The sequence below is a fragment of the Cynocephalus volans genome, chromosome 4, assembly GCF_027409185.1.
Source record: "Cynocephalus volans isolate mCynVol1 chromosome 4, mCynVol1.pri, whole genome shotgun sequence".
NCBI classification, from domain to species: Eukaryota; Metazoa; Chordata; class Mammalia; order Dermoptera; family Cynocephalidae; genus Cynocephalus; species Cynocephalus volans.
The window spans coordinates 89,085,792-89,104,685 of record NC_084463.1 but is presented as its reverse complement, the minus strand read 5'-3'; the positions used below and the strand labels follow the sequence as shown (position 1 = coordinate 89,104,685).

Genomic DNA, 18,894 nt, shown 5'->3' with positions numbered 1-18,894 from the left:
AAAGAAAAAAGTTGTCAACCAAGAATTCTATATCTAGCAAAACCATCTTTCAGTAATGAAGGAGAAGACTGGCCAGTTAGCTCCTTGGGAGAGCCTGGTGCTGAGAACAGCAGGGTCAAGGATTTGGATCCCTGTACTGGACAGCTGCCAAAATAAATAAATGAATAAATAAATAAAACTTTTCCAGATAAACAAAAACAGTTGTTGCTGACAGACTCCTTCAGGTTGAAATGAGGGAATTTGACTCTAATTCAAAATCATTTGAAGAAATAGCACTGGTAAAAATAACTACATTGGTAAATATAAGTGTGTTCTAATGTACATTTTGGTTGTAACACCTCTTTTTTCTTCTCTGATTTAAAAGAACTGCATAAAACAAAAAAATAAATCTATATTAGTGGGCACATGACAGAGATAATTTGTGACACAACCCAAGGGAAAGAGGAAATTATATAGGCTCAAGGATTTTGTATACTATTGAAATTAGGTATTAATCCAAACTAGGTTTTTATAAATGAAGATGTTAATTGTAATCCCCTCTGCAACCATTAAGAAAATAACAAAACATATATAGTAAAAGAAATGACAAGGAAATTAAAATGGTACACTTGTAAGTATTTAATAAAAAATTAAACTCTCAAAAGGCAAAGATTGGCAGAATATATTAAAAGCATGACCTAACTATAAGCTGTCTTAAGAGATTCACTTTGCATTCAAAGATTATATATATTGTGTGTGTGTGTGTGTGTGTGTGTGTGTGTGTGTGTGTGTGTGTGTGTGTGTGTGTGTGTGTGTGTGTGTGTGTGTGTGTGTGTGTGTAAAGGATGAAAAAAGATACGTGCAAACGATAACCAGAAGAGCTGAGTGGCTGCACTGAGTGGCTATATTAAAATAAGACCAAATAGACCTAAGACAAAAATTGTTATGAGAGTCAAAGAAGGTTATTGTATAATGATAAAGGGTCAATTCATCAAGAAGGTATAACAATTATAAACATTTATGTACCTAACAATAGAGCCTCAAAAATACATGAAACAAAAACTGACAGAATTGAGGGGAGAAGTATTTGTACACAGGTGAATAATAGTTGGAGACTTCAATACCTTATTTCAATAATGGATAGGATGGCTAAACAGAAGATCATCAAGGAAAGAGAAGACTCAAACAACACTAAACCAACTAGGTCGAACAGACATATAGTGCATTCCGCTGTACAGCAGCAGAATACATACTCTTCTCTAGTGCACATGGAACATTTCCTGCACAGACCAATGTAAACAAGTCTCAATATTTTTAAAAAGGGTGAAATCATACAAATTATGTTACCCAGCCACAACTGAGTGAAATTATAAATAGCAGAAGGAAATTGGAAAATTCCCAAATATATGGCAATTAAAGGAAATAATTTAAAAATATTGAAAAAAACTTGAACCAGTCAAGTTTAGTAAAGGGAGTGTGTGTGTGTGTGTGTGTGTGTGTGTGTGTGTGTGTGTGTGTGTTTAAAGCATGGAAAAATGCAGTTTTTATTAAAGTTTTTATTTATATACTTGAAAATTTAAGAATTTTGATACTTGCAGTGAGTATGTCAGTTGTTAGTGTGTGTTGTCTTAGATTTTTGTTCATCTGTATTTGGTTAAACATTTTGTAGTCATATAGAAACAGCAGATAGTCAAAACTATTATTCATTGTATGATTTTTTTCCTTTATCAGATGTAACTTTTCTAATTATATCTTATATAGATTAATAAAATTGGTCTTTATTTCCCGTGTATAAGTTAGCTGGCACTTAGAGGTGGTAGCTCAGATGTATACCTAATAATATAGTTTTGTATACAGTAGAAAAGTTATTGAACATTTTTCATGAATAAGCTGCAATTTTTTTTATTGCCTGTTTGATAACAGATTATCAAGTGTTCAGTGGATGATCCATGGTGTTTAGTAAAATATGCCATGTTGTTTATTGGTAATAATGGCAATTTAAAGATCTTTCTTTAGTGGACTAATCAGAGAATGTTAAAACTAGTTCTAAAAATCTTTAAAAGTATTCTTTCTTCAGAGTTAGCATTAAGTGTCTTTTGTCTAGTTAATTCCTATTTATTTTTCTCTAATTCTGTTGTTCTTAGCTGTAGTAGTTTTAAAAAGTTTTAGAAAAGTAACAGCTACTTTTCTGGTGGGAAACTTTTAGTTCTTTTATTCTTTGTTAATATGCTAAAAACTGAGTAGCCTTTTGCATTTATCTGAAAAGAGACAGACTTGCGCATAAGAAAACTTTGTAGTGTCTATAGATCAGAGTTTCTTCACATATTTAATAATAAGGGAATTTGTGTGAATAGAAGGTAAATTTGAAATAAGTGGCACATATTAATTTCTTGCAGGAGAAGGAAGTCAACACCCTTTTGGAGCCATGAATATTGTCCGCACTCCATCTGTTGCTCAGATTGGAATTTCAGTGGAATTATTGGACAGTCTGGCTCAGCAGACTCCTGTAGGTAATGCTGCTGTATCCTCCGTTGACTCATTCACTCAGGTAATGCAATACACATTTCAATCTTTTCTCCCCTATCTCCCCTCCCCCACCTCTACTTTATTAAGATATAATTGACAAGTTAAAATTGTGTATATATATATATGGTGTACAATGTGACGTTTTGATATAAGTTTACATTGTGAAATAATTAAATCAAGCTGTTAACCAATCCATCACCTCACATACTTACTGCTTTTTTGTGGTGAGATTTAAGATCTTTTTTAGCAAATTTTAAGTATCTACTACATTATTACTAACTTTAGTCTTAATGCTGTACAGTAGATCTCCAGAACTTATTCATCCTAATTAAAACTTGTACTCTTTGACCAACATCTCCCTATTTCTCTCCCCTCTACTCCCCAACACCTGGAGACTACCATTCTACTCTCTGCTTCTATGAGTTCAACTTTTTTAGATTCTACATATGTATGAGATCATGCAGTATTTGTCTTTCTCTGCCTGGCTTATTTCACTTAGTGTAATGTCAGGAAGGAAAAATTGATGATGTGGGAGAGCGGGGAGAATTGCTGAAGCAATATCCTTGAGTAGAAAATAGGAGCCCATGTGGAAGTGTTCACTTTAGGATAATGGATGTATGAGTACAGATACAGGAGGTTGGAAGATGTGATGATGAGAACTTGTGCAGGCTTTTGCCTGATTTCTTCTCTTTGCTCAGTGAAACTTGGAAAGAAGATCATCAGCTAAGATTGAGGGAAAGGAGGTACAGTATTGGAAATTCAAATAAAAAGGACTATTAAATAAGTCCTCTAGAGGAGGAGCGGGTGAATGGAGTAGGGAAACGTTATGTGTTTGCTGGGCAGCACCAGAGGCAAACTTTTGAAGATTGTGGTCATGAATTTAAAGGCAGATTTGCTTTTTTTTTTTTTTTAAAGGCAGATTTGCCACATGATCTATTGAGAATGGACTGAATTAAGAATGATAGAGTCTGGGTTTCAAAAAATTTTTGTCAGTAATTTTAAAAATAAACTGTGCTGAAAACAGCAAGCTGTAAAACAGTATTTGTAGTATCCCATCTAGGTGGTATTTAGAAAGTGTCTGGAAAATACACACCAAAGTGGTAAGTTATCCCTGGAAAAGGATAAGAAGACCTTTTACTGTATATATTTATAAATTATTCAAGCTTTTTATAAAGCATATGTATTTTTTATTAAACAATTTATTATGAAATATTCTAAATACACAGGAAGTACAGGGAATAATTTATGCATTTCACAAGTATTTATTGTGTACCTACTCTGTGCCAAGTATTTTCTTTTTTTTTTTTCCCGCTTAGAGAAATTTTGAGCTTTATTTTATTCTTTTAACATTAAATATACTTTTGTGGGGGATGGTGTGTTATTTCATTTTTATTTTTTTAATTTATTAATATATATTTTTTTGCATTCTAAGATGTTCCAGAGCAGTTGCGGGGAGGGGGAGAAGGAAAGAGGGAGGGAAATAGTGTGGGAGGAGGAGGAGGGAGGGAGGGCATGGTCGAGGCCCGTGGCACCCCCCCATTCTGGCAGGGGAGACCAGGGGGCTTCAACTGGTGGCTTGGTTGTTGCTGGGCTGGATGCAGATGTCAGGGGGGTGTGACTGAAGCCGTAGCTCAGGAGCTGAGGGTGTTTCCAGTAGTGGCTCAGTGGTCATTGCTGGGCTGGTTGCAGATGTGGGGTGGGGAGATAGCTAAATGTCAGGCATTTTCTAAGCACAGATAGATAAAAATAGGTAGACAAAATAAAGTAACACCTATCCTTACAGAGCTCTTTTTATAGCGGGATATATACTAGAACTTCCCGGGTGTTTTCCACCTAGATTTAACAGTTATATTTTGTCATATTTGCTACTAATTTTTTTAAAAAAAGAGATAAAGCACTACAGGTACAGGCCACTGCTGCCTGCTTTTCTTCTTCGCTTTTAGATAGCTACTCTTCTAACTTTATTTATCTTTCCTATCCATATTTTAGTACTTTAAAAAAAAAATTCCTGTGTATCCACAAAGTATGTTAGTACTATTTGTGTGTGTTTATACGTGTTTCTAATTTAATTACTCTTGGTTACTCTTATTTAAATTTTTATCAAAGTAGTACATGTATTTGGTTTAAAAAGTAAAATAGTTTTATATGCAAAACAGCTGTCCTCTGTTTACCTCTTATATTCTATTCCTATTCTGCTCCTCAGAGGCAATCACTTTCCACTGCCCCCCCCCCTTTTTTAAGAAAAAGCCCTCATCAATAGAGGTCTTTATTATTTATTTATTTTATTAAAGCATAATCGATTATACATATTTTGGGGGTACAATGTTGACTACCATCACCAGTGTACAACCTGTGTTGATTAAATCAATATTATTAGCATATTCATTATTATAAATTGTAACTGCTTTTGCCCCTTACCCAATCTCTCCCCATCCCCCTCGAATAGAGGTCTTTTATTCCATCATTAGCATTTACAAGCATGTCTTGGGAATTTCCTGTAGCTTGTTTCTGTAGCTGGACAAGTCTTAGATCTTATTTGTCAGCTTGCGGAACTGTTCCTTTTTCAGAGACATAGATGCCATCAAGAAATTTTCTGATATTCTTGTTTTTTAAGTGTTGTGGCTTGCTGGATCAAAGCAGCTGAAATTGAAACAAGTTCAATGTCATTTCCTTCAATGATTAATTCATCTTTCTGGGCTTGAGATAGTGAACAAGCAACACTTAGCTTCATTCAAACCCTGCAGATGTATTTTTCACTCAAGAAGTTTCAGAGTTCAATAAAAGACCCATTCTCGTGATAATGACATTGATGGGGAACTGAGTATTCACAGACCTCATCTTGTAATGGAAGCCCAGTGTAACACACCTTGATCATGTTCTGTATATAACTACAGATAATGTGAACAGTAGCCCATTCCTTTCTATTTTCCCACCATTTGTCAACCTGGAGCCTCTTCTTTTTCTTTCTAAAGAGACTGAGATTTACATTGATATGATTGAAGTCCTTCTACAGGGTTCCTCTGAAGCCCTTCACTATAATTGTGTGCCCCTGCAGAGTGATGTCGATATTTTCAGGAATGTTAACAGTCTGATTGCTGAGAATAGTCTTCATTCTTGCAGTAGATGTGGCAAAGAGAGAATCACCCTTTTTTATTACCTATTTCTTCTAGTGTTTATTACTTTCATGTGTCAGAAAAAACTTGATTAATCTGTTATTTATTAATTTTTTGATTTGGATGTTTTCCATTGACTTAATTTCAAATGTGATGATTTTAGCTCTCTCACTCCCCTGCTTCCCAGTGTACGTGTGCTTCTTTTCTTCCCGCCTTACCAATATAGATTTTTGTTAAATTAATATTCAAAGTTTTCAAGTGTTATGACCAGGTAAATATTTTTCAGAACTGAGCCATGTGTAGTACAATGATTACATTTTTTTCTTACCTAACTTTTCATTTTTCCTGATTTATAAATGCTTTATATTTTTCCTTTGCATAGATTTCTGTGTTTCCATTTCTAATTTATGCCCAAACTCTGCTAAGTGTAAATTCTCATTCAATATATTTAACCAAGGGGTGAGAGGGAGGAGGGAGGGAGGTTTCGGTAATGGGCCACAATAATCAACCAAATTGTATATCGACAAAAAAAAAATATATATATATATATATATATATATGTGTGTGTGTGTGTGTATATATATATATATATATATATACACACACATACATGTATATATTTAACCATATCATTTTCAAATTTGTCTTGGAAACATCACTCTTGGAACTTACCTTTTCTTTTCTTTTTTTTTTTTTAACTGTGGTCTGGTCTTCTGGACCTGTTGCATAGCTGTGGTCAATGTATTATTTTCTCTCACCATTACTACAGAAATTCCTTTTATTTCTGTTCTGTGTTGAATCCCTTTTCTGATCCTTCTGTTTTTCCCTCTTGTTGATTTACTCTTTTGTATGTTTTAAACATGAACATAAATGATATCATACTGTACAACTTGCTGCTGTTCACTCAACATTCTTTTTTAGGTTTATCTGTACTGATGTGTGGAATAGATCTAGTTTGTTTTAATTGCTGTATAGTATGCCATTTTATGAATGAGCCACAGTTTGTTTTTTCATTTCCATGTTGATAGATATTTACACATTCTCAGTAATATTTATCAGACCTCAAAATTTTGCCAAATTGATGGGTGAAAATTAGAATGTCATATTTACTTTGTGTTTCTTGATTACTAGTGATACTGAACATCTTTTCACATTTTGGACTGCATTTATATTTCCTTTTATAGGAATTGACTGTTTATATATTTTGTCCAATTTTCTATTGTATTGCTTTTGGCATTTTTTAATTTTAGCTTTTTGAAAGAGGCTTTTATGTGTTCTGGGTAATGATCCTTAGTTATATGCATTGCAGTTTTCTCCTTCTGGCATGTTTCTTGTCTTCTAATATTGTTTATGGTTTCTTGCATACAGACATGCAGTTGGCCCTTTGTATCTGAGGGTTCTACATCCACAGTGATTCATTCAACCATCTGAGGATTGGAAATGTGGTTAAGGCCTATGATGGTTGCATCTGTTATTATTTTTTCCTTGTCATTATTCCCTAAATAACGTAGTATAACAGCTATTTACATAGCATTCATGTTGTATCAGGTATTATAAGTAATCTAGAGATGATTTAATGTGTATGGGAAGATGTGCATAGGTTACATGCAAATACTACTCCATTTTATATCAGGGACTTAAGGGTCCTCAAATTTGGTATCCATGGGGGTCCTGGAACCAGTCCCACATGGATACCGACCAATGACTATATTCTTATGTAGATGAGTTTGTTAGTTGTTTCCTTGTGATTTGTGGATTTTTTTCTTTTTTTAATATTTGAGAAATTCCTTCCTACCCTGATATGTAAAAATGTTCTTTTATAGTTTTTAAAGCCTTAAGATTTTACTTTTTGAATTACACTTGTATGTGGTATGGGAAAGGATTTAAGATCATTTTTTCCCCTTATGGAAAACTAGTCCTAGCCCCTTTAATTGAGTACTTAGTCCCTTTTTTCCCCTGACTAATCGCATCTTTGGTATATATTATGTTGTCACATATGCTTAGGTTTGTTTATGGGCTCTCTCTTTTGTTCCAGTTAGTTTATCTGCCTGTGCCTTTGCCAGTAAGTCTTTGTATCTGATAGGCCAGGTTCCTCCTCCTAGTCATCAAAATAGGCTTAGGTGTTCTTCATAATTTTATCAGCTTGTTGAGTTCCATGAAATAGTATCAGCTTGTCAAGTTCCATGGAAAGTCTTATTGGAATTTTGTTGGAAATAGCATTGTAGTTATAGTTTTAATTAGGTGAGAATCGATTACCTTTAGCACATTAAGTCTTCCTATCCATGACATGGTATATCTTTCCGTTGACCATGGTATATAGGTCCTTCTGATTTATTTCCTCTCTCTCAGTACAGTCTTAAAATATTTTCCGCAAAACTCTTATCAGCTCGTCTTAGCATTTTTTCTAGGTATTCAAAAGACTTTGTTTATATTCTGAATTAAATTTTTTAAAAGTTACATTTAAATATTTTTGTTGCTGGTGTAGAAGACTACTGTTGATTTTTTTTCTGATATTGATCTTCTAGTTAGTGACCTTACTGAACTCTCATATTAATTCAGGTACCTTAACAGTAGAATCTCTTGGATTATGTCAACTTCATATTATTAAACAAACAAATAAAAATAACACAATAAGGCAATTCCTCTTGTGTAGAGAAGAGACAGCAGGAGCCTTTATGGCTGGTTTTGTACTTTTGAGAAAGTGATGCTAGAAGATTGTTTTTGAGTGAGTAGAAGGTAGTGTTACCTTCAGCAGTTCATTTACTTTTAGGTTTAGTGCTTAAACCCATTTGATTCTCAGAAAATATGAATCAGTTTACTTCTAACTTCTACCAAGGAGACTTGAAGGATGTTGGTAAATTTGGGGGTCATTTTAGGGTCAATGAAAAGAAACAGGTTAGGAAATAGAAGAAATGGAATAGAGCTACCTTTATCTTCTTTACAGTGATGGGAAGTAACCAGTCGCTCCTTTATTGTATTTAAGCTCTTATCTTTCTGGCAAGAAAAAGGCTTCTTAGAGATGGATACTATTTTATATGAGAAAATAGGATAATTTGAGGAGAGTGGCATTTGAAGAGGGGGCATAGTGGTTGTAGACATGGAGATGAAAGAAAATATTTTGAAGGAAAATTTTTTTTTCCTCCAGAAGAATGACATATGCCACAATGTCATTTTATGACTACTCTTAGCTTTTAGCATTAGACTGTCTTAGAACTTACAGTCCTTAAAACCTAGTTTATGTGGTAATATTTTTAATTAAAATTTTTGAGGTCTAAACAGAGTATTTAGTATAACCCATTAATCTCTTAATTATTAACTTTTCAGTTCACACAAAAGATGTTGGACAACTTCTACAATTTTGCTTCATCATTTGCTGTCTCTCAGGCCCAGATGACACCAAGTCCATCTGAAATGTTCATCCCGGCAAATGTGGTTCTGAAATGGTATGAGGAATTTTCTATCTCTAATATTAAGGCTTTTAGTAACTGTATACTCATATATATTTTGCCTGTGAATGTATTCCCTCTTTGACATTTAAACATATTCTTTTATTGTGGACATCAGCATACATTAATATTTGTATGCCATTGAAGTATGTATTGTAGAGTTCAGGGTCAGGAATGGTCCTTACCCTAATCATTCTGTTATATAGCAGCCATTATGAATTTATGAAGACAGGAAAATATAATTGCCTATGTTTTAGGGACCGCTGTTAAGGACTGTAAATTTTTGTATATTTTGTATTAGAAGCACCATATATGTGACCTGAAATATCAACAAAAACTTTTTTTCTTAAATTTATAAAGTCTTGATCTAAAGTAAATATGTATAGGTATCGGGGTGGTTTATTCTGCACCCTGAACATGAATGACTAATCTATTTCTCCAACTTCCCTGTGTTTGTTTTATAGGTATTTCTTTTCACTTTGAATATTCTAGTGGTGGGGGATGTATAGGAAGATTTTGCTGAGAAGTGATACCATGGTGTACCATGGAGAGCACTGGGATGTGTTAGGTTTGAGCTTTGTCACAATGAAGCTATGTGACCTTGAAGCAAATTACTCTCATCTGCTCATCTGAAATGAAGCAGGAGGGTTTGATTTGATTTTTTTCTTAGGTCACTTCTAACTCTTAAATTTGTAGAGGATAGACAATTACTAAAATTTATTATATGTGCTCTCTGATAAAAGCTACTCAAAACTGCTCTCATCCTTAAATCACTAGGTTTGCCATCTTTTTAGAAGAATGATTAAATTTCCAGATTAGCATTTTAGCTTTTTTATTTTAGCTTTTTAGAAATGACATGTAAGATTGTTTTTGATAAATCATTTGGCAGATTATAAACGATCCAATTTCGTTTTCTTGTAAATATAAACACGTTTTTTCTTTTCTAGGTATGAAAACTTTCAAAGACGGCTAGCACAGAACCCTCTCTTTTGGAAAACATAATTTGAATAAAATAATTTTTAATGGATTCTGAAATTTGTCATGTTTTGAAGATAAATGACTCTGTTTAAAAGCATAAAGTCAAATGATCATGAAGCCTAAGTTTAAAAACTGCTTAGTGATTTGCAGCTTAATTAAAATCTTTATAAAAACTTAAAAACATTGAAAAATGGAAATATGTTCATCATCAATGACTTTTCCCCCTTTAAGCTAAAACTTCTATTCAGAGGCAAAAATTTTGTTTTGGATATCATTCATTTTTTACTTAAAAATAAAGCCTATTCACGATAGTAGTGCGCCAATTGCCATGTGTAATCTTTCATTTATTTTTACAGTGGTTTGCTAGAGTAGTTAACTTTAAATCAACTATCTCAAAATTTGGAGGACTTTTGAAAAACATACTAAGTATACATTTTTAGATATGGAAAAATTATTTTCAGAGAGTATTAAGATTATAAGTTTTTTTCAGTAAACACAGGTTGGCTGTCAGTTTTTATATCTACAGGTTCATACATTTTTATTTGTTTAATAAAATTGCCATGATTAATACTGATGAACTTTTATTTAATACTGGTAATGTTACTAGGCATTTGTGTATAGAATATAGGATTCATTACCTTTGCATATAAAGATAGATCCTTTGTGTCTCTTTTGGAAGGGAGCCCTTTAACTCATTCATATTGGTGAAGCCCATTGGCCAGAGATCACCAGGATCTCACATGTAATCAAAGCTAGGTTTATTAGCTTGCTGCACAAAGGGAATATGAACACCAGAGGAACCATGGGGTATCTCCAAAGGAAGGGTACATATAGGAACTTGGGACCTGGAGTTAGTTTTTGATCATCTTGGCAGATATTAGTGAAAATGTGGAAACTGGGGAGTTGCTAGTATAGTCATTGTCTTTAGAACACATGACCCTGTGCAGAGTTATCTGTTAGATAAGTTTGTGGTCTTACATTGAAACATATGTGATCAATCCATATTTGTATTGCTATTTACGGGGTAATGATTGTGAGTCAGGTTTTCAATGGTAGTGATTAGCCCCAGGTCTTCTTGTTAATGGATGATCATTGTTGAATCAGGTGACCTAATAATGGCTACACAACCGCATTTAATACTCTGGACAGAAAGCATCAGACAATTGCAGTACATTTACCAGAGGCAAAATGATTATTATTGTACTAGAATGTGTACCCAGTAACCCAGTTTACCAAACTCAAGCTATAAAAACATGTCCCAAAGTCCAGCTGGGCCTATTCTACAGAGTCAGGTAGCCTCTCCATTTAGCCTAGTAAAAATCTGTACCACCTGTCTAATGATTTTTATAGAGGTACAACAGGAAATCTTAGCTGAACACAAACTGCCCCGTGGCTTGCTAAAAGGAAATCACACTATGTGATTGTCTATGACAATCCTAAGTAATCAATTTAAACAAATTTGTTGGGCTTTCAGAACAGATGAGTCAAACTGTGGACCATATTTTCTGGTTGTATCATTTTGCAGTTGGAATAGTATCTTGCACAGTATGCATAAAGAGAGTCAGTTATCACTTCTTAGACTTTTCCTGAGTAGCCTATACCTGCCTCATTTTGGAAATCTCTGGTTCCCTTTCTTAGAGAAACGTGGTACACTGGAGAGAAAAGGTTTTTAATACCTGAAAGTCTTCAACAGTGATTCTGTATACACAAAATAGGTTTGCCTATAGGAGGCAGGTGAAAGCCTTGTGTTGACATATGTAATCCCTATTGGGTTACAAAAATATTGGAAATATAAATATCATTTATCACAACAGAGTGAGCCAATAGTTGTTTCTTTGAGCTGGGCATATTCTCAGTGGAATTAAATAGTTCCTGCAGAGAAATCTGGACAATCTTTGGAAAAACTAATTAATACAGTGAGAGTAGCTCCAGCATTTGTCCCCTCCCTTGGGGAGCTTAGTTCTGCTGACAGTCCTATAATGATTGTAGCAGAAGTATTTTGTTGAATTGGGGTAAAGACTCAGTTTACAGGGATGAAGATTAGGGTTAATAATTTGAAGAAAATTCAAATAGAAGAGACCTGTGGGAGGAAATTGGACTCCCAAGAGCTTAAAGCTATTAAATTTTTTACAGTAGAATTTGAAAGAGAGAGTAGCTATGGTCTGAGAAAACTGCTTAAAAGTCTTGCATTTCTTAAGGCAGCCAAGAAAGACAATAAGGAATTAAGAATAAAATGATAAAGATATTGAGAAATTTTTAGGCAATATCTAGAGAGTGCCAAACCCTAATAGGCAAAAGAGGAAAAAGGAGAAAATATATCAGAAAATTAATCTTGCTTGTTGCCTTTGCAAGAAGCTGTCTACTTTCTGTTATTTGCTTGATTTGAGAGTCTTGATCAATAGTCTTCCTCCAAAGATGCTGGTTTCTGAAGGATTCCTAAGAATCATTGGTTTAAAGTCTGAAGGAGTGGTTGCCCAGCCATCTGGAGAAGATACCTGTCATTAGTAAGGAAACATAAATCCAAGGATTATCATCTTGGAGCTTTATTGCCATGCTAGTTGTTAAGAGTATCTGCTAATCTAATTTTTCATAGAGGGCAGTTTTTTTCTGATGTTTCTTCCAAAAGACTATTTGCTGATGTTACTTCTGCCTTTGGTGTCATATCTAAGAAACCATTGCCTAATCTAACATCATGAAGATTTACTCCTATGTTCTCTTCTAAGAGTTTTACAGTTTTAGTCCTTACATTTAGGTATTCATTTTGACTTAATTTTGGGGAATGGTGTGAGGTTGGGCTCCAACTTTATTCTTTTGCATGTGAATATTCAGTTGTCTCAACATCATTTGTTGAAACATTGGTCTACTTTTGGACCATGTCAAGTTAATTTTAGTGCATGAGCATGAAAGATGAAAGAATATGTGACCAGGATTACTAGGAACTTCAGTCTTTTCAAAAGGGGGAAGTTTTTTTTCAAAAATGACTTGAGTATGTCAAAGTGCTCTCAGAATGATAGAATATTTTAATGATAAAGAAATTCATTAACCTCACCAGAGATAGCTTTGCTGTTTTATCAGAAAGGAAATCAAAATTATAGTCTTACACTTTTTGCTTATCTTCTGTGTAACAATGTGTAGTAATGGTTCCATAAGCTTTTTTTTCTGTGAACACATCCATTACATTTAACCAGCTTTGTCAAATATTTTAACATATTTATTGATTGTTTTCAACTCATTACTTGTAGCTATTATAAACTCAGACAAAAAAAAAAAAAAAACAACCTTGGACTACTCCTCAGAACTTTTACACTTTCTGTATACTCTTAAATTTGTCTTAAAAACATACTTTTATATCTTAGCACCGCCAGACACTTCCCCTGGCAGATTCTTTTTTTTTTTTTTTTTGTCTTCTTCGTGACTGGCACTCAGCCAGTGAGTGCACCGGCGCTCCCAGCGCTGCACTCTCCCGAGTGCGCCACAGGCTCGGCCCTGCAGATTCTTTTAAAAAAACAGAATAATTCTTTTTTACTCAAGTAAAGTCATTACCTTGCATACACATCCATCCCCTTACCTACACAAATTATTTTACATTCCTTCAGAATGAATATGCATATCAACATAACCTAAAGGTATCTGAACATTCTTTTTAACCCAGTAGCTAATGGCTACTCCACTTGTTAAATAAGAGCACATGTATAGAAAATTATATTATCCAGTTATCTAAGGTTATTTATTAAATAAATTATTCTTGTATTAAAGTTAACTAAGGATCTGGAAATCACAAATTAAGCTGACAAAGGAAATCATTGTAATTGTAGCATAAAAATCCATAAATTTAAAATCTTTTAAAAGACATTTATTAAAATTCCATTTTGTTAAACTATTTTAGCTTTTTGTAATAATAAATGATTTATGGAAACAATAACCTGTAAAACTTATATAAGACATTTAGAGACTTTAAATTATGGAAAAAAAATACTATTTTACAAACTAGAATATTTTTACATTTTGATAAAGAAGGAAGAAAAATGATATTAACTCTATACTGAATCATCTATATTTCAGGAATATTAAATGAACTTTTTTCTAACGCAATTTATAAATCTCTGTATTCATAAATCAAATTTAAGAGACTAAATTATGTTGAAATTCTTTGAATGCCTGCCTTTTTCTTCTTCTCACATAATCATTGGTTTAACTGTTAAAACTTTTTCAGAGCTACAGTTGCAAAAGAAATGTTTTCCTCAGAAGAGCAGAAAATGTAAAGAATTAGGAGGGTTTTTTTTTTTTCTTTTGGAATTTCTTGAATTCTTTTTTAAAACTTATATAAGTATTTAATCAGCATAAGAGCTCTGTAGATTTGAAGATCCCTTACTGTCTTACTCATCCTCTTTTGTTTTAAGGTACCTCTAAAATGAACAATTTTGTTCATGCCAAAAGTTCCTCTCAGTGGGCACTTGTAATTCAAAATTGCCTTTGCTGTAGTTAAGAAACTGAGAAAGACAATTGCAAGAACAGGAAAGCAGGAGACAGAGTTCCGCTGGGAGATAGCCCAAATTTATTTGTAGATGAACCCGTGAGAGAAACAGGCTGGCTGTAGGTTAAGAGAGAAAGTATTGCTTGTGTGAGTCTCTGGTCATTAATCAGTTTCCTGGCATGTGGAATATAAAGAGAACAATTTCTCACATACAGATAAGACTGAGGAATATTCCTGTATGATTTAAAATAGGTGACCCAAAGCAAAGTTTGCCCAGATAATGCCAGGTTGTCAAGACCTTTTGAACTTATCAGTCCTTGGAAACTCAGAGGATATATTTCATGGGTCTATAACTGTCTTCTGTGAACTTCCTTTTTACACATGCAACAGTACTATAGACAACAGATGGGCAGGATTGCTAATGGTTAAGTCAAATATTTGGCAGAGCCTCACCAAAGAAAATGAGTAGATATCTGATCAGATAACCAGAGTCCCAGGGAATTTATTCCTAGGACAAAAAATAAACCCAACCCTGAAGCACTCATTGAAATAATTAGAAGAACATTTTAACACAAAAGTGACTTAGACCAAGTAGAAACTACAGGGATTTCATATGTGCACACAACTATCGAGTTGCGAGTCCAGGCCAGGGTGGCAAGGATCTCACCTGACTCTTAGTAGGACCTAAAACTGTTTTTTTTGAGATAAAAAATGTTTTTTTTGCAATACAAAATCTCTAGAAACACACCTCTATTCAGAGGAAGGTTAGCTTTATTAGGGTGCTTCAGCAACAGAGAATGCACACCAAGGGAACAGTGGGGCTTCTCAAACGCGAGGAATTAGGGAAGGGTTTTGGGGGCTGGAGTCAGTCTTGGAACATCTTAGCAGGGGTTAATCAAAATTCATAAACAATGACACTGTCGGAACATTCAGTGGCCTTTAGAACACATGAACCCGGGTATAGTTAATGTTAGATCATTTTGTTTTGGGTCTTCTCTAGGAATATACTATGGGCGTATATGAGCTGGGGTTCAGACTTTGATGGTTTTGTGTGTTAAGATTTGTATACTTTCTTTTGCAATCATGTATGATATGTATCTTTTGCAAGTTGGGGTTTATTTTGTTCCTCAGTACTTTAAACGAGTATCCATAGTTTAAAAAGAAAACTGATAAATTTATTGCTTAAGTTAGGGTGGCATTCTTTCATTTGCCTATTTTTTATTTTGTCGCATAGTATTTTAGTCCTGGTTTAGTTTTTTAGTTTTATCTTAATACATCAGGTGGTGGAATTGTGATCACTTGTTTGTGACATATGAGGGTACTTCAAAAATTTCATGGAAAAATTGATTTTAAAGAATATGAATATTTCCATGAACTTTTTGAAGGCTCCTTGTAAGAGGATATCTCCTTTGGTTTCAATAAGTGCATTTTTCCCTTTATGGTTTTTTTTTCTTTTTTCTTCATTTTTTAACCGAGTTTGTTTTATGTTTTTGAAGCTGGCTTATATTGATTTCAGTATTTTTCCTGTAATCATTACAATAATGGCTAGATGTTAAATCTAGATAAAAGCATGTGAAATTGGTTGGGCTTATACATTGTATTTATCTTCTTTACTTAATTTCTGGCCCACATTAATGGAAATTGAGGGAAGGACTATTTTTATGTTTGGCTAGTTTTAAAATGGCTTATAAAAGTATACTGGCAGAATTACAGTGTCTGCTGCTTGCCAATTTTTATTTGATTTAAATGACTCTTTCATTACTTGAATATTGAAGTCAGACTATTCTCCTTAATTTGTCCTTGGGAAAACCTTGGAAAGTCATCCTCCACAATTTACAGTATATTTCATCCTTTTCTTCCTCGATATTTGAATGAATCAGTAAAAAAAAAAAAATTAATTACACTGAAAACGTTGTTTCATGAAAGTATAGCATGATATAATCTTGTATTACATTGTAGCCTGTAGAGTTGGATGTTCTCAGTCCTTCAATGATTTAGAATATCCAGTATCTCGATTCTCTTGCCCCATTCACATCTATCACCTTGACCAGAAAACTCTGAATCCTGAATACGTACAACTATAACTGCTTTTTAAATTTTTTAATGTACACATATGTTTTATGGTAAAAGGCTGCTGACTGTTGCAGAAGAAAGTACTGTAACCACAATCTCAAACTTTACCTTGGTTGTCAGTGCTGCTCAGCAATCTTTTTTTTTTTATAAACTCTTCCTTCTCATTCACAACTGTTTTCTTCCCCTCTGGCTGCCTTTAAGATTTTCCTTTTGTCCTTTGTTTTCAACATTCTGAAAATAATTTGCCTAAGTGTTTCTAGGTTTTGCTTTTTTTTTTTTTTTTTTTTTCCGTGACCGGTGCTCAGCCAGGGAGTGCACCGCTCATCCTTATATAGGATCTGAACCCGCGGTGGCCCGCCGCGCTGCTAGCGCAGCACGCTACCGAGTGCGCCACGGGCTCAGCCCCTAGGTTTTGCTTTTTAATCTTGCTTGTTCTCTGAACTCCTTAGGTCTGTGATTGATGTCTGTCATTAGTTTTGGAAAATTCTTGGCCATTGTTTTCTTCCAATATTTTTTCTGTCTCATTCTTTGTGTCTTATCTTTTTATGGTTCTTATTACATGTGTGTTAGACCATTAATATTGCCCCGCAGCTCTTATACTGTTTTTTTTTTTTTTCCCCTCATACTTTTCTCTCTTTGTGTCTGGTTATTTTCAGCAGATCTATATTCAAGTTCACTAAATTTTTCCTAGACTGTGTCAAGTCTACTGATTAGGCTGTGAAAAGCATTCTGCATCGCTGTTACCAGATTTTTCATTTCTGGTATTTTCATTTGATTTTTTTTCTTACAGTTTTCATCTCTCTGCTACAATTATCTATCTGATTTTACATGTCCGTCTTTTCCAGTAGAGCCTTTAACATATAATTTGTAGTTATTTTAAATTCCCTGTCAGTTCCAACATGTATGTCTTAGCTGAATCTGGTTCTGATGATTGTTTTATCTCTTTGTTTTTCTTATCTCTTTCTATTTGTCATTTTATTTTTGAAAGCCGTACATCTTCTGTAGGGCCAGAGACTCAGGTAAATAGTTTTTGTGCCTAGAAATATGTACACTTTTTGTCCACTAGGCCTTCTGTGTGTGGTTAGTAGTTGGGCTGGGTTTGAGGTTACTGTCAGTGCACCACAGGCTTAAAATTTCCCTAGCAATACCTTGTGCTTTGGTTGGGCACTGGTTTGCCAGACATTTTCTTCTTAATGTTTCTCTACCCTCACCTTTAGATTTTCATCTTCTGTTGCACCTCGGAAAGGTTCTATCTCTTGCAAGCTACTTATTGCTCAATGTTTGTTAGCTGGCAGTGGGGATTGGGGATATTCTCTATTCCTATTTGAGCCTCAGTGTTAGGCAGTTACTATGTCCCTGGATCTTGGGAGTGTGGCTCCTGCCTCTGCCCAAGCATAGTTCTGAGCACAAAACATATTTCTGCCTCTGCTCCAGAGATAGATTGTTTTCTCTCCTGTTCTTTTCCCCTAGCTGTAATGAGTTTTCATCAGTGCCCTAATAGTGACAGTTTTTGTTTGTCAGATTAGGGCTTTTGCTCCTAAGGCAGATAGGAGGGAAGAGTCCCAGCAAAGTATTGACTACCTCCTGCCAGTGCTGCTGTTTCCTTCCCCCAGTTTTGCACAGTGAAGAGACTTTCCCAGGACTCTGCAAAGCTTTTGTGAGTGCCCCATCAGGTTCACTGAGAAAAAGCTTGCAACGGCATGCAGTCTCCCCTATATTTGCAGCCCCAGAGGACTCACCCTTTCTAGCCAGTCACACTAGCTGAACTCTTACCCTTGTTCAGGTAACCCAGTGTTGTGTCTTGTCTATCCCTGTTGGTTGCCCTATGACCTCAGCATGTGGACGGGTCCAAGAAAGTTGTGAACTTGATGTCTTTTTTTTTTTTTTTTCTGGTAACGTTGGCAGCGTCTCTCTGTCCAGCTCTCTACATCCCTAAAGGAAACCAGAAGTCCCATGACAGCTTTTTAAAACCTCTTGCTCTGTTTATATATTTCCTACCTACTACATCCCACTCATCAGCAGACTACTGGCCTCCTTCTGAGAAAGTGCACATTATCAGACAGGAATGCTTTCCACTTCCTGCAACCCCACATCTGTACCTATCCTTTTTCTGTTCTTCCTATCACAATAGATGAGGAGTTCCTTCTGTCCACGTAAGGCTCATCTGTGCTCTAAAGCCCATCCTAATTTAGCCCCTTCGGGATCTCCCTCTATCTGTATTCCCTTTCTCTTGTATACTATCCTTTTCTAGGCAACGATGTTTAAGCAGTCTTTCCTCTCTTAAATAAAATGTCCTCCTCTGATG

General features: G+C 34.7%; 1 protein-coding gene across 2 annotated transcripts in view; it reads left to right on the top strand.

The window, feature by feature from the left end:
- Positions 1-10,365, top strand: part of HIKESHI (heat shock protein nuclear import factor hikeshi) — a 35,143-nt gene extending 24,778 nt beyond the window's left edge. For both annotated transcript variants that reach the window (XM_063094596.1, XM_063094595.1), the window contains 3 exons: positions 2,376-2,527; positions 8,943-9,061; positions 10,012-10,365. In XM_063094596.1, coding sequence (XP_062950666.1) covers positions 2,376-2,527; positions 8,943-9,061; positions 10,012-10,066 — 326 coding nt within the window. In that variant the 3' untranslated portion in view covers positions 10,067-10,365. The remainder of the gene's footprint in view (positions 1-2,375; positions 2,528-8,942; positions 9,062-10,011) is intronic.
- Positions 10,366-18,894: the final 8,529 nt, after the last annotated feature.